This window comes from Hypanus sabinus, chromosome 14 (genome assembly GCF_030144855.1).
Source record: "Hypanus sabinus isolate sHypSab1 chromosome 14, sHypSab1.hap1, whole genome shotgun sequence".
NCBI lineage: Eukaryota > Metazoa > Chordata > Chondrichthyes > Myliobatiformes > Dasyatidae > Hypanus > Hypanus sabinus.
In genome coordinates this window covers 33,419,691-33,441,559 of record NC_082719.1, presented here as the reverse complement: position 1 = coordinate 33,441,559, position 21,869 = coordinate 33,419,691, and the positions used below count along the sequence as shown (strand labels likewise).

General features: G+C 37.2%; 1 protein-coding gene across 3 annotated transcripts in view; it reads left to right on the top strand.

Annotated features, from left to right (window-relative positions):
- Positions 1-21,869, top strand: part of dhx15 (DEAH (Asp-Glu-Ala-His) box helicase 15) — a 122,646-nt gene that overhangs the window by 7,160 nt on the left and 93,617 nt on the right. For all 3 annotated transcript variants that reach the window (XR_009515636.1, XM_059988963.1, XM_059988964.1), the window contains exon 2: positions 20,801-21,188. Coding sequence is in view for 2 of the 3 variants with exons in the window: in XM_059988963.1 (XP_059844946.1) it covers positions 20,801-21,188 (388 nt within the window). In the remaining variant the exon portion in view is untranslated. The remainder of the gene's footprint in view (positions 1-20,800; positions 21,189-21,869) is intronic.

Here is a 21,869-nt window from a genome sequence, read left to right as displayed (position 1 = left end):
TCCTTTTACTTTTTTCTACCTACAAACACCCCCTAATTGATCTGTTTATACCTATTCTAAAGGGGTTCATACTTATGAAATCTTTTTCAACTGTTTGAATTATTTTCAACTCGTTAAAATGTCTAAACCACAAGAGCCTAAGGAATTGAAACAGACGAAAGAACCGTTAACTTTGGAAGCAATGGCAAAACTTATGGACGACAGACTCGAAAGGTCAAATGGAGCATAGTCTGTTATTATCCTCTTCAATTGAAAATCGGTTAATTAAATTTAGAACCCAGTTTTATATACATGGAGATAAATCTGGCAAATTATTGGCTAATCAATTGAAAACTGCTTTGGTTAAACGACAAATTACTAAGATTCGTAAATGAGATGGCACTTTGACGATTGATCATAAAGAGATAAATAAAGCCTTTCAAGATTTGTATAATTCTTTATATCAATCAGAATTTGTTGAGGATTCTTCTATAATGGATGAATTTTTAAGAAAATTGAATATTCCAAAATTAACTATAGAAGATAGTGTACTTCCAGATGCACCTATTACGGAAACCGAAATAAAAGAGACTATTTTTTCAATGAATTCAGGTAAAGCCCCTGGTCCGGATGGTTATACTGCCGAATTTTTAAAATCTTTTTCCTCTATACTCTCTCCTTGGCTTTATAAAATTTTTAAAGATGTGTTAACTGTAGGTAAATTGCCATAATCTTTTTATGATGCCTCTATTTCTCTAATTAAAAAAGATTAAGACCCTACTGAATGTGCATCCTGTCGGCCTATATCTTTGCTGAATACGGATTTTAAGATTTTTAGTAAAATTTTGGCCACTAGATTAGAAAATATATTACCTCAAATTATCTCTGAAGATCAGACTGGATTTATTAGAAATCGTTACTCATCTTTTAACATCAGAAAATTGATTAATATTATTTATACTCCTTCATCCAAAATACCAGAATGTGTTACTTCTTTAGATGCTGAAAAAGCATTTGATAGAGTTGAATGGCCATATTTATTTAATACGCTGCAGCATTTTAATTTTAGTTCGAAATTTATATCATGGATTGAGTTAATATATTATAAACTTTTGGCTTCGGTTTTCACCAATAATCAAAGATCTCCTTTTTTTCCAGTTATTCCGAGATATGAGGAAAGGCTGTCCTTTAAGTCCTTTACTATTTGACATTGTTTTGGTACCTTTAGCTATCGCCATTCATGAATCACCTAATATTTTGAGTATTACCCGTGGGGAAGGGACTTATAAGTTATCATTGTATGCTGATGATTTGTTACTATACATATCTGACCCTGAGAGATCTATTCCTGCTATTTCGTGCTTGCTTGCTCAGTTTAGAAGCTTTTCTGGTTACAAACTGAATTTTAATAAGAGTGAATTATTTCCTTTAAATATGCAAGTTCCAATTTATAAACACCATTTAAAGTTGTCACAGATCATTTTACTTATTTGGGTATTAAAATTACCAAGAAACATGTGGATTTATTTAAAGTTAATTTTTTTTACCTTTAATTGACCAAATTAAGCAACATTTTACCAGGTGGTCACCATTATCTTTGTCATTGGTTGGTTGAATTAATGCTGTTAAGATGATAGTGTTACCCAAAATTTTGTATTTATTCCAAGCACTACCAATTTTTATTCCTAAATCTTTTTTTGATATTATTGACTCTAAAATATCTTCGTATCTGTGGCAGAATAAAAATCCTAGACTCAGCAAAAAATATTTACAGAAGCCTAAGAAGGAGGGTGGTTTGGCTTTGCCAAACTTGAGATTTTACTATTGCGCAGTCAATATTGGATATTTAATATTTTGGACACAAGAATCGATTATAGCATCTTGCCCACAATGGGTAAATTTGGAATGTAAATCTGTACAAGACTTTTCATTGTTTTCAATTTTCGGATCGTCACTTCCTTTTTTTTATCTAAATTGAATGAACAAATAACTAATCCAATAGTTAAACATACATTGCGAATATGGTTTCAATTTCGTAAATTTTTTGGCTTGAATAAGTTTATCTTATCAAGTCCTATTATATCTAACTTTTTCTTTCGACCCTCTTTTATGGATCAAGCCTTTGTATTATGGAAAACAAAAGTTATAACATTTCGTGATCTATTTTTAGATAATAGGTTTATGTCCTTTGAACAGCTATCTAATAAATATAATTTACCTAAAACTCATTTTTTTAGATATTTGAAAGTTAGAAATTTCTTGAATAATATGTTAGTCTTTTCTGGAATTATGTCCAATGCACATTACGGAAATTTTTTTCACTCTGAATCCTGGCCAGAAAGGTTTAGTAGGCATCATTTATAATATGATCATGAAAGTACAGCCAGAAGTATCAGAAAAAATTAAGAAGGAATGGGGAAAAAGAACTTCATTGTCTTATACCCACTGAGCAGTGGGAGAAAATTTTACAATTAGTCAATGCCTCTTCTATTTGTGCTAAACATGCCCTAACACAATTTAAAGTTGTACATAGGGATCACATATCCAAGGATAAACTTGCTCGATTTTACTCTCATGTTAATTCAACCTGCGACAGATGTCATTCTGAAGTAGCTTCATTGACCCACATGTTTTGGTCTTGCCCTTGCTTGCAAAATTATTGGAAAGATATTTTTGGTACTGTTTCAACAGTTCTGAATATTAAATTGCAACCGCATCCTATTACTGCAATTTTCGGTTTACCAATGGTGGATAATAGTTGTTTATCCCCCCTCAGCTCGGCAGATGATTGCATTTGTTACATTAATGACTAGAAGATCTATCCTATTGAATTGGAAAGAAATTAATCCTCCAACTATATTTCAGTGGTTTTCTCAAACTATCTCTTGTTTGAGTTTAGAAAAAATTAGAAGTGTTGTCTTTGATTCTTCAGTTAAATTTGAAGAAATTTGGAGACCATTTATCCAACATTTTCATATCAGTTAAACTGACTTCCTAAACCCTGCTTCTATTATCCTTAATTATTTGGATGGAGGTGCAGAGTTGTTGACGCTACTGTGTATATTAGACATAACCATGTTGGTTAGGTTTTTTCTCTTTTTTGGGGATTTTTTTTTCTCTTATTTACTCCCTTTTTCGCAATTACTATGAGTTTGGGAAGTTATTATATATGGATTATCATCATGAATGTATACTTAACCTATTATGTACTTTCAAACTGTCTGTATTCATGTTTCATTTATGTTTGTTTAAAATCAATAAAAGGATTTAAAAAGAAAGAAAGAAAAGGTACTTGGATTTAATTAGGTCATATGATCCTGATTTGAGTGCTTTACTCTTTATTTTAAATCTTAAGATGAAGAGATTTTTCTTTGTTCAAAACTTGTATTCCAGTGCTATCCCCTGCCTAATACTGCTGCTATAAGCTGTAAGCACATTTTGGTTTTCAAATGCAGTCCTGAAGACTTGCATCAATAGTGGATAAAAGAGTAAAATATTCCCGAGTACTATCTCTAAGCACAAATCCTTCTAACTTTTCAATAACAGCTTACCTGTTGAATGAATAAAATGTTTAACTGAGTAGTAAATGACATTTATTAATTTAAGCTGTAAAGTTACTGTGTTGAATCCTTTTGTCAATCAGTGTGTTTCTGTTAGGTATGAAAAATCTGGAAAATAATTCTGTGCTCTTCTAGATCTCTTACCTCATGGGGTAATTAGGGCTCAAGGTCCTTGAGAAATTTAGTTCTGTAAAGTAATCCCTTAGGCATGCAATGCTTCACCTTTGCTGATGCATGCTTGGCATATTTTGACATTCACCATGTTTCTTTGTCATAGCTGACTCTTTTACAGTGCTGAAATTGCATTTCTTTGTCAGCTACTTATCCTGCTTAAGTGAACAAAATTGGTAAAATCATTTTCTTTAAAACGTCCTGTTTTATGTCTCATTCCTCTGCTTTGTTCCTTGTATTCTGAGTAATTATTTTTGAGTCTCATTTTTCTTTTGATGGTTTTTTTAAACCCTTTTTCCATTTGCCCACCTTGTCCTCATTCTGTTCAGCCAATCATCTTGCTCACTGGACAAGTTTAAGCCATGTTCCAGTCCACTCTTGCTTTTTCACTCCTCAGTTGATTATTTTCTTTCTCTTGACTTCATGCTTTTATGATATTTTTAAAGTGACCTAAAGAATATTTAAGAATGAAGCTCCCAGAGAAGCCACAGTACCACTACCTGTTAAGACTATTGGAAGTTAGCTTATTGTGTTTTACATCCATAGGTGGGGGTGGGGGGGGGAATCTTTTGAAAGTCATACTGTTCAAGTTTAGATCAGAACAGCATGAGAAGTAAGGATTTGCATTAGCATCCTTAAGTAAGCTTTTGAAATTGTTATGCTTTATGTAAGTTTTTTAAATTTGCAGTCTTTGAGGTAAACTGTCTATTCATCGGCAAGTAAAACTGTATGGATGGCAATAGAAGATGATCAAAACAGGCAGGATGCATTTTCCCTGCTTAGTTTCCCACATCACCCAATGCGATTAGAGAGGGGAATTAAAAAAAATATCAAATATAGTTAAAATTATTAATGGGTTATAACAAATCAACAGTGCAAAATTTGATTATAGTTGATTTAATTTATTTGGAACAAACTTTTTGAACATTACATTAAGGAGCCAACTAGGGAGCAGATTATCTTGGGCCTTATGTTGTGTAATGAAATTAAGTTAATTAGTATTCTGGAAATGATCCTGCAGGGCGGGGGGGGGGGGGGGGTCCCCAACCTTGGGTCCACGGACCCCTTAAAGGGATTAGTCCATGGCAATAGTAAGATTGGGAACCCCAGCTCTGGGACAACATTTCTTAACTGGCAGGTGACCCAGTTTTCACACAGCTACACCCCATGTGACATCATGCAAATGGAACATGGAAATTGTGCAATGATGGCAGCCCACCAAATGCTGCGGTACAGGTCTTCCATTGCCGTGAGTTTGTTGACCTTGAGTCTTTGCATGTCCTCTTGTGCACCACTGCACTGGGGCTTGGGGCACTGCATCATAGGGGCTGGCTATTGTAGTAAATGCTATTGGTTGGACAAATTGACAGCTGCTGACGTCCTGCCCACCATCACACCCCTGTCACTTATACGTATTTAATATTTGTCATTTGCTTTTGGGTACACACAGAAGCACAGATTCACACAGAATAAAACTAATTTCAAATTATGTTTTTAAAACCATGCTGTAAATAAGCTGAAATCATTTAATGACGCAATGAAGCTTTTAAAGTTCCACTTAACTTTCACAAACCAGTTTCTTCAATACATTTAATTATGATGGCTGTAAACCTAGAACAGTTTTGATACATAGAATTTATTGCTTATTATCAGAAGTTGTTGAAATTCCCACAATGGATCCACTGGTGCAATGTAGGATTAGCCAACAGCCCAAACAGCAGTAAGGCGATGATTTACTTCTCTTCCTGTCCTGGTACAGCTACAGCTTATGTTACTCATAACTTATACACTAAGAGTTGTTGCCATGAATTATTTTTGACAAAATAAAATTAAAAGCTTTGTATAATAGCTTTGTATAAAGCTTTCTTTTGCATGACTTTAGTAGACTTCAAATTTCAAAACATCAATTTTTAATTAACTGATATGTACTCTGAATGATTTTGAGATCTTTTGGAGCTCCTGGTTACATATTTTATATCTCAGCTTGGTGATTCCACTATTTTTCTGGTTGGACATCATGCTCTCAGCTTACCTGAAGAGCTGCTTGTTCCTTGATTCTAACTTTGTGTCATTCACTCAACACTTTTTTTTGGGCCTATTGACTTTTCCTTTCATTCCATTGATACATTCATGTAACCCTTATTGGCTTTAAACCTCTCATCCTACTTCCCTGATATGTGGCTGTGATACAGTGTGTGATGTGACATTTTTACAGTAAGGATGCTTTAACAATCCACATTATCACCACTCCAAAAGCGCACCATCATTGAGGCAATCCTTCCAATACTGGACAGGAGTTGGCTTAGATTGTGATAATGAAATATCTGGTGTGGGGTTGAAAGAGTGCTTCTGCATATGTCTCTGAATTTCCACTGTTCTCTCTTTCTTCAGGCCCTCTCCCAGTCCCATCTTGTTTGTGAGATCCATCTAATCTTTTGTTGCTTCTTATCTCCCCTATTTAGTGAAGTTTCCCATCTTCAAATTGTTGTCACTTACCAGCTCTTCAAGAAATTAAAATTTGATTTTCTATCTTTGTGAGCATTTGCTGCACCTCAAACATACTTGTCACATCCCAAAATTTTGTATGTGCTACTTCCTCATAAGTCTGAGCTTTCTGCATGCTCTTACAGCACAGTACTAAAAGGTTTTCTTAAAAATCATGTGGCATTCTGTTTTGTGATGAGGTTAATCATCCTGCATGAATGTTGTCTTTGGCACAGTTACACTATTTGTTCCCTAAACCTCTGTTATCTGTACCTGCCTACTTCAGTGTTTTGCAGTCTTAGACAAATCTATTTCCTCATTGTTGTCTTTGGTTTCTTTTTTTGACAGCCTGTCCTTGTCATCCTATTGCTCAGCCATGTACAACCCCATGGTGATGTTTCTGAAAATGGGGCATTCCCATTCTTTCCCTCTTCTTGTGGAAGCAAAGGTTATTTTAGAAAATGTTTTAAAAAGTTTAAATAATGTTGGGAAGGAGAATGTAAAATGGAAGAGTGAATTGTATCCTTGTATATGAACATGAATAAGAGATAAAAAGATAATGGAAAACCTACCCAATGATGTGATAGTGTACAGAAAGGTGATTTCAAACTGTCATGCATATGATGGACTAAGCTTTTTGAATTCCTTTAAGTGATTGAAGGATATAAGGTTGTGAGAAGTTTTTTTTTGCATACTGGTCTTCAGAAAATGGCTTTTTGCTCGTGACTAAGGTTGGAACACATATGTGAATACAGGTTCCCCCCCCCCCCTCCCCCCAATCCGAAGGTAGAGCATTCCTATGAAACCGTTTGTAAACCGAAATGTTGTAAAGCGAAGAAGCATTCACCAATAATTTATATGGGAAAAATTTTTGAGCGTTCCCAAACCCAAAAAATAACCTACCAAATAACACATAAAACCTAAAATAACACGAACATATAGTAAAAGCAGGAATGATATGATAAATATACACCCTATATAAAGTAGAAATATTGTACGTACTGCAAACACGAGGAAATCTGCAGATGCTGGAAATTCAAACAACAATCCATACAAAATGCTGGTGGAACACAGCAGGTTAATCCTGACGAAGGGTCTCGGCCTGAAACATCGACAGCGCTTCTTCCTATAGGTGCTGCCTGGCCTGCTGTGTTCCACCAGCATTTTGTGTGTATTATTTTACATACTGTGTAGTTTCACTTATCATACTCGGGAAGACAGCGAGCCAAAGTCGATTTGGAGAAGAAAAAATTGGCACGTACACACATACCTACGCACGTGCATACACATGTACATGCATACGCACATACACACATGGGCAAACAACTACCTGCACATGGTTTCACGGTCATTGTAGTCTTTCTCGGAGTAAACACACGTATAAAGTGGGCATTTTTTTTTGTAAAGGTGAAAATCCTCTTTGGTTAGCGAAAACAAGTGCTAATGTAGGTCTTTCATAACAGCGAGTTGTCGAAAAGCCAATGTTTGAAAAACGGGGGACACCTGCATCTATGAAACTAAACTGCATTCTCATTGCAAAGCAACAAACATTAAATGTTGGCAGCACAAGGCAAGTGTTTAAGGCCACTGGTGTGGGCAAGTTTATATTAATAACGTGAAACTTTCATTAGAAGCACTAGAAATAATAACATTTATGGATGGAAGCAAATTTTGGTTGCAAATATTCCCTAAGATTGCAAACAAACGTGAATGATCAGCAGGAAAAGTGGAAATGATTTTGAGGTTATATGGAAACGTGCAGAAGCCGTACGTTTTTTTTCCTAGTAAGTTATTGTGCTGTCAAGTGTCAGGGAAAATTGGCCTTGTGGTTTCACCAAGAAGTTGAAGTGACAACAATTATTGTGATGGTACAGTTTGCTTAGAGCCCTGGTACTGAGCCTGCATCCTGTTAAAAGAAAACGTAGCAAGTTTTGCAAAAGCTATGGATCTTCAGGCCAAAAACGGTTGTCACCATCAAGCTTTGGGTATAAACTCAAGCAAGCCCCTAGATTAAAAAAAAGTAAATACTCTGTAGCCAAAAGGCATCATGGGAGTTGTAACCTATTGGCTGGGTTCTTGTGATTTCTTCACAAGACATTCGAGGCCAGCTTGAATGCAATAGAGAGAGAGAGAAATTCAGCAGGATGGATGAATCCTTTTTATCCACCAGTTGAGATTGATACAGGCATATTAGCTGCCTTCTTTGCGCCATGTCGGAATCATATTTTAGACAATTAGCAGTAGCTTACAGGATTGTCCTTTGACAATCCTGCGGGCTATTATTGTGTAAAACTCACATACCACTGATGTGGCTTATTTTTGAGAATTAGTGTGACTGCTGAAGTGTATTTTGAAGAAAATAATGTTTTTTTTCAATAGAGCTTTGAGGTCAATTTTCCAGTGTGGTCTTGATACTAATTCTGAAGTTGTAATAATGTCTAGAAACATTTATAAAGGACCTTGGTCCAAAACATTCCTCGTTTATTCATTTCTGTAGATGCTGCCTGACCTGAGTTCCTCCAGCATTTTGTATGTTACGCTATATTTCATGCATACGCAGAATCTCTTGTGTGTTTACGTACAGATTCTTCTCCCTGGTACTTGTCTAGCTTACTTTCTTCTGTGACCTTAACTGAGTAATTGTTCTGGTAAACCTTAATAATGGTCTTCAGAGATATGTCCTTGCCCTGACTGATTTAAAGACTTATTTGAGGAACATTCCTCCTAGCTACAATAATTTCTTTTTCTTATTTGGAACCAGGAAAGACTCGCAAGGAGATTGAAAATGGGTTAATAATCAGACTTTTTTGCTAAGAGCAAAATGTTTTCGTACATTCAGATTTAACAAGTCTGTCATAGGATGCATACACATCTTAGTGTTACCACCTCTGAACAGTTCAGAGTGACCCAGATCTGACCATGTTGGTGCAATACTTGATTGTATCTTTATTTTGTACGACTAATGCCACACATTTTATAGTGTGGTAATTGGCAAGAGTAACATTTTATAAGGAATAGAGGAACAATTTGGATGATGAGACAATTCTGTGCTTTGGCACTTGTAAATTATGCATGGTTCACTTGGTACGTAATTTGAATGAAGCCACATTCAGTTGGACTAATGTCCTTTTGCTATTGTGTACTGAACTTGGCATTAATTCATGACTGGTTTAAGAAAATTGCTACCGAATGAGCTGGACTTAGAAAATTGTTAAATTTTGTTATTCACCAACATTGATCTAGGTTGAATTAATGTTGGTTCTGCAAAGGTAAATCAAACATTCCTCTGTTAAATGTTCATAGGATGAGAAGGTTGGAGGGTACAAAATTGGATAAATGCATAGGTCAGCAATAAGTAGGAACTATTAAAGAACTTAGCTTACTACTGGACTAAATGCTGTTTTGTTCAGTTAATCTTCCATATTTATGTGTTTTCCTCAAGCTGCTCCCAAGCCTCAAACATCCTAAAATAATTCTTGGCCTTATTGCAGTTTAGGAATTATTTATTCTCTTGACATACTTTTTACTAATTTGCTTATTTTGCTCTGGCTTAACTTAATTCTTTTGCTTTATTTTTTAATCTTGTTTCAGGTTCCTTTAGATCTGATTAGTGCTTATTTTAACCTTCTGCCAGTGATTTTACTGGTCAACTTTACTCCATTAGGTTTTGCACTTGCATGGTTGATAGACTGGATATTATGGACAATGTGCACTTTTGCTTGCCTTTGTAAAACAGCTGCTTTCGATTTCAGGATGGATGATTTTACTAATTGCTGTTGAGTGACTCAACAGGTGTTTATTTCCAATCATTCAGTTTGATCATTTTGGTAGTTTGACCTGACCTTTGTTGCAGAAAGTTTTGACACAGGTGTTTCACCTTGAGCTTGCAAGATAGTTTTTCATCTTCCCCCTTCTGTATGCATTTCCATTATTTGTTTGTTTGTTGAGAAACAGCATGGAATTGACTCTTTGAGCTGTGCTGCAGAGCAACCCCAGATTTAACACAAGCCTGATTGATTACTGGACAATTAACTTACCAACTGGTATGTCTTTAGACTGTGGGAGGAAACTGGAGCACCCAGAGGAAACCTATGTTATCAGGGGTGGAACGTACAAACTCCTTACAGACAGCAGTAGGAAACGAACCTGGGTTGTTGGTACTGTAAAACCACAATGCTGCCGTAACATATGACCCCAACCAATCATAAATTTTCAATTTAATCTTTCTGGCAACTTATATTCAGCAGGTTGAGCAACATCGATTGGGTAGAGGGAAAATAAATGTTAATGTTTCAAGTTTTGATCAGAATAATTTCCACATGACCATGAAATTTCAGAGCAGAATTAGACCATTTGGTCCATCAAGTCTGCTCTGCCATTTCATCATGGCTGATCCAATTTCCTCCTCATCTCCATTCTAAAAACATGCCCCTCTATTCTGAGACTGTGTCCTCTTGTCTTAGACTCTTCCACCATAGGAAACAACCTCTCCACATCCACTCTTATCAAGTCCTTTCACCATTCGATAGGCTTCAGTGAGGTCACCCCTCATTCTTCTGAATTCTAGTGAATGTAGGCCCAAAGCCATTTGATTCTGGAATCATTTTCGTGAACCTCCTTTGAATCCTCTCTCCAGCTTCAACACATCCTTTCTAGGATTAGAGGGCCAAATGTGCTCACAGTACTCCTAAGTGATATCTCATCAGTGCTTTATAAAGTTTCGACATTACATTCTTGCTTTTATATTCTAGTCCTGAAATGAATGCCAGCATTACATTTGCCTTCCTCACCACAGACTCAACCTGCAAGTTAATCATTAGGGAATCCTGCCCAAGAACTCCCAAGTCACTTTGCACCTTTTTTAGTCTTTTCTCTCCATTTAGGAAATAGTCGTTCCTTTCATTTCTTCTTCCAGGCACTGTATTCCATCAGCCATTTCTTTTCCCATTTTCCTAATTTGTCTGAGTTCTTCTGTAGCCTCTCTACTTCCTCAAAAGTACCTGCTGCCCCTCCATTTATCTCCATGTCGTCTGCAAACTTTGCAACAAAGCCATCAATTCCATTATCCAAATCATTGACATATAACGTAAAAAAGAATTGGTTTTAACACAGACCCCTATTTGTCACTGGTAGCCAGTCAGAATTCCTTTGTTTCTACTCCCTGCCCCCTGCCAATCACCCATTGCTTTATCTATGCTAGAATCTTTCCTGTAATACCATGGGCTTGTAGCTCATTTAGCAACCTCGTGTATGGCATTCTGAAAATCCAAGTACACATCAAGTAATTCTTCTTTGTCTATCCTTGTTATTTCTTCACAGAATTCCGACAGATTTGTCAGGCAAGATTTTCCATTGAGGAAACATTGCTGACTACTGCCTATTTTATCATATGCTTCCAAGTACCCCTCATTCTTCATTGACTTTAACATCTTCCCAACCACTGAAGTTAGATTGACTGGCTGATAGTTTATTTTCTTTTGCCTCTCTCTCTTCTTAAAAAGTGGAGGGATACTTGCAATTTTCTGGTGTTTCAAAGCCATTCCAGAATCTAGTGATTCTTTAAAGATCATTACTAAAGCCTCCATAAACTCTGCAGCCACCTCTTTCAGAATTTGGGGGTGTACATCATTACATCATCTGGCAAAGATGGCTTGTCTACCTTCAGACCTCAGTTTCCTAAGAACTTTTTCTCTAGCAATGACAACTTCACACGCTTCATGTCCCCTGACACCTGGAATTCCTCCTTTCTGTGTCTTTCCCCATCTCACTACAGATGCTAATCAGTCGACTGATTTCTCCATCAGACTTGGTTGCTTCAGATTCCAGCATTTTCGTTCTCTTGAACTTCATGACAGTTTTTATTCCCTTGAGTATATTTGAAGGCAAGGCATGTATTGAGCTAGCATCATTTTATGCCCTTCCCGAGATGTATCACTGAATAGGAGAGCGGTGTCTCTGACTAGATTAACTTTATTCCCCACTTATTCTGCTAATTGCTGTTGCAGAAGTAACTTGTGGTGTCCCATCTTCCTAAAATAGTGAAAACATCCTCACTTGGATAAAGTGTGAACAATTAAGCCAATATCACATGTTTCCATGTCTGTTATTCCATGATAAAGCTATGCCAACAATGTGCTTTGTGATTGAGGATGTATCTGTGGGGCATCTTGCTACTGTAGTCTCTTCTCATTGTTGTTGGACCACTAATCATCATGCTTATGTTCACATCCTTGGATTCCTGAAGCACGACTGGAACTAACTTGGTTTTATTCCGATATGATACCACCCCCCCCCCCCCCCCCCCCCCATTACAGTATTTGGGTTATGGAAGTTTGCTCTTGGAGAATTTACAAATTACTACCCCAGAATTTAGCGCTGTGTGTGTGGTGGGAAATGAAGAATAAATAACTCAAGTTGGTTTCTCAACTCCTGTTTCTTGATGCATGTGTACATGAGGTGGTTTGATACAGAAAAATCATGATGTGACCTGTTTTCTGAATACCAACCCTCCAGTAGTTTAGGGTGTTATTTTTATTGTCACTAAATCCAGTTGTGTGATTTGTTATTTGCTTACCTATATAAGCTTCATTTGGCTGCCTTAAACCAATTTAAATTGTGTGTGGAGTCTGATTTAAGAGGCAATATATGAACTGTCTATGATGTCCATTGACTATTACAAAGGCAGAGCCAACTTTTAAGAATGTGTTTTAAAGTATCTAATTCAGAAGATACCTTAAGTATATGGAATCAAAGTTAATTGCTCTTATCTAAGCTGAATTAATTGCTCTTAATTGAAGTCTGGAAGGCAGTCCTATGTTGAGTTCAACGCGGACTGACTACTCCTGTGCTGCTGATGGTACCAAACTGTTATCGGTTTGACCTCTGCCATTCCTTTTGATTAATCAGCTGTTTGGGAGGGCAGGAAGACCGCTACGTGGGCAACAGCTTGCTCCTCATGTCACACTGCTCTGGCTTACGTGTCACGTAGACAACTGAGATGGAACATTCATGATTGACCCCGACCAATGGAGGGCCTCTGAGGTGACTGACATAAGTTTGATATTACAATTTTGTCTGGGAGACTGAAGAAATAGTTCAGAGGAAAATCACAAAACATCCCTTTTAACAAAAACTGAATGTCATTAAGTATGCAGTTGTGCAATCTATGATTTAACCATTGCGATGTAATGACATTCCCTTGGATTAACAAAGGATCAACTGAGTTATAGATTGTCAGTTCATTGATTGGTAGTATGGTAAGTTATGGAGTATTTAGTTCAACCAAACATTTAATTGCAGTTCATGTCACAAGCAATTTAAATAAATGTCAATAAACAGATCAGGAAGAGTGAAGACAATGAACTGGTATAGAGAATGGAGTGAATATCTATTTTTCCATAACTGCTTTGGTAGAAACAAAATTAAAATCTTTCTCTGTTAGTTCTATCTGCAGGATGAAAGAGTATGCATTTAGAGTATTTCACATCACATAAAAGCCTTTGTGAATACGTAATAGTTTTTGTTGAATAGTACATTATGGATAAAGTTGCTTTTTATTGTTCAGCATTTCATTCTTCTGCAATACACTTAGTCTGGTGTTGGGTTGGAATAACGAGTTTGTTTAGATTCTGTCACTTTAGCCAGTGGTGTTTACCTTACTGCTGATGACTACCAAATGAACTTTTAGTAATTGGAGCTAACATTTTGCATTTAATAGTACTATTTTTATGTCATATGCCATCAGAACATGCTTCATGACTTAAGTATCATCTTTTGCTCTAACCTCAAATTAATACAGGTTTCCCCCGCTATCTGAAGGTAGAGTGTTCCTATGAAACTGTTTGTAAGCCGAAATGTCGTAAAGCGAAGAAGCAATTACAGTTAATTTATATGGGAAAATTTTTTGAGCGTGACAATGTTCAGTGAGTTCTTGCAGTTGTGTTCAAGCATTACCCAGAACAGTTTATAAAAGATACTGAAATGCAGACCCAAAAAATAACATACCAAATTATACCAAATAACACATAAAACCTAAAATAACACGAACATATAGTAAAACCAAAAATCGACATGTACACACATGCATAGAAAACTGCCCGCACAAGGCTTCATGGTCATGGTAGTCTTTCTCAGGGTAAACACACATACACTATAAAGCGGGCATCTTTTTTTCCCCCGTAAAAGCGAAAGTCCTCTTCGGTTAGTGAAAACGGGTACTAATATAGGTCTTTCGTAACAGCGAGCTGTCATAAAGCAAACATTCGAAAAATGGGGGCCACCTGTACGGGTAAATTTCTAGTTTGCCACACCTTAATGTGAAGCCACATATGAAATACCTAACAATGTTCAGTGAGTTCTTGCAGTTGTGCTCAAGCGATAAAAGATACTGAAATGCAATTGCACAATCAAATATATTGCTGTAACTTGGAGTCATCAGGATTCATTTACTCAGTATTAAGATTGATATTTAGTGAAGTTAGTTTAGGTAAGCCACCATGTAAACTAACTTGCTTTAAGCAAGTCTGCTGAATTATTGAAATGCTGTTCATGTTATTCTTGATGATCTTGCGACTTTAGGAAATACTCCAGAAGGTTATAAAACCTTTTTCTCCTGAGTTGGCAGAGCAGCATTTACTTTTTCGCCTGACTCCAGAATGTTGTGCTTGTCTTTGGGGTTTGGGTACAAAGGTGCTCTATCTGTTACCATCGCAGTTCTGTGTTCAGATGACCCTTCTCTTATAGTTTAGCTTGCACCATTTTAACTCATTGGGTTGTAATGGAGTACTTACCTATGTGTGCTCCAAAAGAATTGTTAAACATTAAAGCTACTAATCACTTATGTCCTCCCAATTTTTCACAATGTGGTTCCTTCTTAATAAAGCTCTTTGCTTCTATTCTCCCCCCCCCCCCACATTTTCTTTTTCCCCCATCTATGGTCACAATTAATATCCTTTTGTCTTTTGTTGTTAATTAAGTCTATTGATGGAATCAAGATTACGGAGGTAATTGTGTATCACAGTATCACCGGACTCGATATTGTTACGAACCCCGTAACTGGGTCACTTACCAGCAAAGATAGAGAGGTCCGTTGAAGCCTGATGATACGAATTTAAGTATTTATTAGTAAAAATACACAAAAAATAATATCAATGCAAACATACAGATAATATACATTGTCAATACTAAATCTAAAAGTGCAGGTATAATAATAACCAATAAGAAATAATCTCTATCATTGTCTAGGGGATAATGTATTGTCTGATGGAAATATAAAAGTCACTCAGTTCATGCAGGCTGCAGCCTTTGGGTTGGAGAGAGAGAGCGATTTGGAGAAAAACTTGCCGATTCCTTTTATGGTTTCGATCCGTCAGAGTCTCGTTGGTGTGGCCGTTCACTTGTGGCCTCTCCTTTAGCTAAGCCGTTCTTCAGTGGTGAGCCCGCCAATCCAGGCAAGGGAGGTGCACACGGGCCCCACTGGCTTTTGCTATAAGACGCTGTCACTGGATTTCCAGTGTTTCTCCTGGTGCGTCTGAAGGGGTTGTTCCCCAGACCCTCTTTTATCCTTACTCACGGGGTCTCAGATGTCAATCAGGTTGGGATGATGCAATCCCTCAACCAGCCCACTCTGGTCGTCCCTTGAGGGGCTTCAATGAATAGTACAGTACTCAATAAACAATTCTGTCTCCAAGAGATAGTGGCCATTATCAGTGGCTTTGTTTCGCTGAGGCCAGGACACATTCCAAACCTTGTGGGTTCTCTCTCATTTCCTGGGTCCCAGACCCGACTTAATAGCGATCTTGCGATTCTCAAAAAGGAGGGGGGTGACTTTGTACCCTTCGGCCCCTCAGAGTTGTGGCACATTCGTAACAATATCAATACTCATGATTGTTGGGAACATTATATTATGTTCCATCCCAGAATAAGCACAAACAGCAGTACCAACAAAATAAGGTTATTTTTGTGTACTCACCTTGAAATCTTTACTGAATTAGCAGGGTTATTATGAACTAACAAAGTGTTTAATTTACTCAACATGGGTTTTTTGCATCTGATGATCTATTAAAGAGTTGAAAATTTGTGTATGCCTGACTTTTTAATCTAAGCTGGTTATTATACAGTATCTTCGCAGTCAGAGCAAAATAAAATCTTTGTTGTATTTCCAGAGCATGCCTATCTTTTATAAACGGAGAAAAGTGCAAAAATTGGTGAAAACCAAATGTATGTGCATGGGGTGGGTGGGGTCTGGAATTCTGTCAGTCAGTCTCTCGGCAGGGCCTTTGCAAATATTGGTCTAGTGGTGTATTATCATTCTGGTTACTTTTCTGCTGCACTTGATTATAGAATCATGTACCATGAAAACAGATCCTTTGTCCCATCAAGTGACCATTTAGGCACAGCTGGGTTGACCTGATTCCATGACCTTTTAATTTAAAAGGTGGGAACCTAATCATTGCATTTAGGAGGACATTAATTTATTGCTTTGTTTTCTTGTTTCCTATGTGTCAGGTTTGAGGGCTTCAATATGAATTGAGTTAACCAAATACTTTTATCTGAAGAAAATCAATCCTTTGGGGATATTCTATTAATACACTCTTTTGGTGACAAATTATGGAAATATCCTTTCTTTTCATTGCATTATGTATCCGGAATGCTAAAGAACCAATTAGGGACCAGGCTATCCTCGATTGGGGACTGTACTAAGCAGGTTAGTTAATAATCTTGCCGCGCAGGGTTCATTAGTGAAGATTGACTATAATAGAATTCTTCATTAAGGTAGAAAGTGAAGCAATTCAGGTTTGAGGAAATGAGGAAAAGCAATCTGATCATGGCTACATTAGATTGAAAGAGAATTTAGAACAGTTGAGAACTCAGCAGAAATAGACCTAGATTGATTAAGAGAGCAAAAATAGAGTATGAGATAGGTATAAAAGTACATTGTTTGAAATCTTATAGAGATGTGTAAAATGATTAGTGAAGACTATAGGTCTTTTGTCAGAAACTGCAGCACTTATAATAGTGAGCAAAGCAATTCAGCAGAACTTTAGTTCTCTCTTCATGTGAGAGAACACAAATGGCTTTGCAGAAATGCTAGGGAATCAAACCTAATGAAAGTGGTGAGGGATTAAGTGTTGGTAAAAATAGAGGCGTTCAGAGTAGATTTAAATAAATTAATTTTGATGAAGTCCCATGAATGAATGTATAATACAACATGAAAGGTGATGGTAGTAAAGTAGATGCAATTTAAATGGAATGAAATTAAATAGAGTAGGAATAAATTGATGTTCTTCATGGCGACTCAGGGATACCATAGTGCTTGGGACCCTGACAGTAAATGTATCTCAAAGATTTGGATGAGGGAATGAAATATAGTTCTGAGTGGTTGGCATTGAGAGATGCAAAGAGGATGTAAAAAGTCTTAAGCTAACTTAAGATTTTGAGTAAATGAGCAAAAACATGACATGCAATAATAATAGGGATACATTTGGTAGGAAAATTAGAAAGAGTATTTTCTAAAAATTGATTTGAGAAATGTCAATCTACAGTGGGATGTACATCACTAATTTAAAGCACACAGTTAAGACAAAGAGATTTCAAGTACTGGAACAGGATGTCTTGTTGCAATTATGCACCAGTATTGTGAGGAGTCCTGCTTTGCTTAACCAATGGTATACTTACCATAGCAGGAATGCAATAAAAGTTTATCAGACTAATCAGTGAGATAGTGGTCAGTGGTGTCAGGCATGAGTTAGTCTCATGAGTGGTGTGCAACACCACAAGACAAACTAAGAAATGTACCAAGAAATTTCCTCTCAGGAAAGTGACAAATTTAGAGAAGATGGAGGATGCTAAGATGCTGAATGTATTTTAAGAAGGAGATAGATAATTATCTGAATGTCAAAGGGGAATGGTGGATGATGGGGAAGAAATGAATATGATTGGGACAGAAAATTAACTGTGATATATTGATTGGCCAAGTAGGTGCAAAGGCCTCTCCTGTTTTCTTTTTGTTTTCTATTGCACTTCGCTTATGAACATACTCAGTGGCCCATGAGCTGCTTTCAGAGCAATTACTGATAGACTTGCTGTTTTTGTCAGTCAGTTGACTGCTTTCTAGTCTGACTGTTTACATCTTCTAATGTTGCAGTTTATTTAGGAATGGAGACCCAAGAAAACTGGATGTAAAAATGCAACCCTTTATTTTCAGGAGCCAGATAGGTGGGTACTGAAACAGAAAGATTGATTATTTGAAGCCCTGAGTTATGAACAGTGATCAAAGCCAATGGGAATGAGATTTAAAAGAAAAATATCTAATTGCTCTTCTCCCTTCAGAATTTTCCTTTGTTATTCTGCTCGCCACTATCTGCAGTTATAAAAGGACCCTGTTGAAATTGCACCTAGAATTTTATGCACAGGTTCACTAGATTGATTGGTGCAGTGGGGTGCTGTATGAGGAAGGTATCAAATAGCCTTGTTCTAACGTCTAAAGTTTTGAGGAATGAGAGGTGCTCTCATTAAAATTAAATTGGCTATTTCACTGGACTGGATTGTTATCTTTAAACAAGGAATCCTCATTTCAAGGCAGGGATAAAAAGGCGTTTCACCTAACAGAGAGTAGTAAGTATTTGGAATTCTCTCTCCAAGAGGCCTGTGAAGGCTCGGTCACTGAGGACTGATGCAGTAACATAGTGGTTAGCACAACTTTTCACAATACAGGTGACTTTGGTCAGATTTCCCCCTCTCCCCCCCCCCCCATGCTGGTAAGAAGTTTGTACATGTTCCCCGTGTCCTTCAGTTGCTCCATTTTCCTTCCACAGGCCAGAAAAGTTTCAGTTAGTAGGATAATAGGTCATTTTAAATTGTCCCATGATTAGGCTAAGATTAAATAGGGGAAATGCTGGGCACCCTGGCTTGAAGAGCCAGTAGGGTCTATTCTGCATTGTATCTCAGTAAATAAATATATTTAAGGTTGGCAAGGTTTAGATATGAAGTTGTATTTAGTTTAGCACGAGAATGATGATGAGAGAAAAGAACAGCTGTTGCAATCTACTCTTTCACTTCATTCATCTCTTATAGTTGCAGTATTCCATTCACTTAAGGTTCGCCCTTAACATTGGCGATAGGCCTGAAAGATAGCCCTGTATTTGAACAACTAGCTTCCTAGTTATTATTTATCCCAGATGCAGCCAATCCTGCTTCACCTCAAAGGCAATCTGGAGGCTCTCTGCTTTTGTAAGATCCATACTGGTGTTCGTAACAACTGCCCTCCAGTAGCTGAACTACCTCTGCACTAAGCAATAGCACTTTGGTTGTGTTAACATTTTCCAAATTTGAAATGGAAAATCTGAACAGAAAGCGGAAAGCGTTGTAACTATTTAGGTCAGGCAGTATCTGTGGAGAGGGAAATAGTTAACATTTCAAAATGACGTTATCATTTTTCATCTCTATAGATATTGCCTACCTGCTGAGTATTTCCATTATCTGATTTTATTCTCCGAAGAACACAGTACTGCAGGAAGATGCTATTTTAGGAATCTCCGTGAGTCTATGGATATGTGGAACATCAGCTTTGCTAATTTCTACCCTTTTCTAACTTCACACAGCCCATCTGATAATACCCTTACCTTCTCTTAATTTATCAGCACCAGCTTGGGACTTTTCATTATTAGTTTCAGATTTCCATCGCCAGTTTGATTACATTTGTACTCCATTTCCTGAAAATAATTCTACTTTCCTAGATCCTCTTTCGTTTACATCTGTTCTGATGATGCTAATTTAATACTGCTTCTCCCTTTGTTGTTTTCTACTTGTCTTTCTGCTGTGATTGGCAGAGTAATTAACTATGCTTTTTATACATTTTGTGTTTCTGCTCTTTTCCTTCCCACCTAACCTGAAAAATTACACTGTACACATTGTCTTTACACCCACCTTGCTGGTTTCCACTTCGAATGGGATCTGGGAGGAATGAACAAAAATTAATGTCATTATGATCACTTACAGTGTGATGTCACAGCAGAGCACAGCTCCTCTCACTTTGATATTCCCTTGGGCTGTTTCTTCTCTGTGTCCTTCCGACAGTACATTCCCTGATGCAATGCCTATCCTTTACCTTTTCATTGTTCCAGACTGCAAACACATTTCCCAATTGAAAAATACGACGTCCAGTTGAGTGTTCTGTATATAATGTATTTCTGTTTTTGGTGTGGCCTCCTTTGCATTGGGATGAGCTAATGTAAATTGAATGTTTGCAGATTAAAACATTTTAACTCTTCTTTCGCAGATGGTGCTTGACCTGAGTATTTTCAGCATTGATTTTTTAAAAATATTATTCATTTGCTCATCCCAGAATCTTGCACTGTAATCTAAATCAGCATGAGACTAAATCACCAACCATCAAGTTGGATTAGGCTTTTCACTGTTTAATTCAATTGGTTTTTTTCTTGGCGAATCCATGACTGTTTAAATAATTGAGGTTAAATAATACTTTGCCAATAGGCTAAAAATGTAATCTCTATGTAATAAGCAAAATTGAAATGAAACTAAGCATAGTAGTATATTGGTAAGTTCATATTGGTAGTAAAACATAAAACATTTTTTATTTCCAACAGACGAAAAGATAGAGACAGAGACCGAGACAAAGATTATGATCGCTCAAAGGACCGCGATCGGGATAGGGATCGGGAAAGGGATCGGGATCGTGACCGTGATAGAGATCGGGATCGTGATCGGGATCGGGATCGTGATAAGGATTCAAGGAACTTGTCTAATCCGGCTTTAACCGCGGGAGGCAATATGCCTCTCATTACAACTCCGGCACTTCATCAACAGGCTATCAATCCATTTACCAATTTACCCCACACCCCACGCTATTATGAGATCCTGAAAAAAAGACTACAATTGCCTGTGTGGGATTACAAGGAAAGGTTCAATGACATCTTGACTAAACACCAGTCTTTTGTGCTTGTTGGTGAGACTGGCTCTGGAAAAACAACACAGGTTGGTAATGTTGAGTTGATGTGGAATTGTAGAAACGTATAGCCATTCCCAAAGTAGTCATAGTTGTGACAGCACAGAAATGGGCCCCATGGCACTCCATGTCAATATGCTGATTTTTTTCTTTGCCTATCTACGCTAATACCATTTCCCATATTAGTTGTGTATTCTCTTATCTCTTATTTAAGTGCCTGTCCAAATTTTTCTTGAATTTAGTGATTTTATGATCTGACTCCACCACTTACTGTAGCATGAGATCAAGATACCAACCACTCGACAGCTTATTAAAAAATCCCTCAGGTCTCAGTTAAAGCTCTTTCTTCTCACCTTAAACCTGTGCTCGCTTGTTTGTGATATCCCTACCACGTGGAAAATAATTCTCATTACTTACCTTATTCCGGGTAGAGCCTTCCCTTCCATTGAGTGCATCCACATAGAGCATATTGCAGGAAAGCAGCATCCATCATGAACTCCCCCACCACCACTCTCTTCTTGCTACTGCCATCAGGAAGTAGTTTAAAGGAGCCTCAGGACTCACACCACCAGTTTCAGGAACAGTTATTGCCCTTTAATCATCAGACTCCTGAACAAGAGGGGATAACTTCATTCAACTTGATTTGGCCCATCACTGAACTGTTCCCACAACCAGTGGGCTCACTTTCAAGGATTCTTTATCTCATGTCC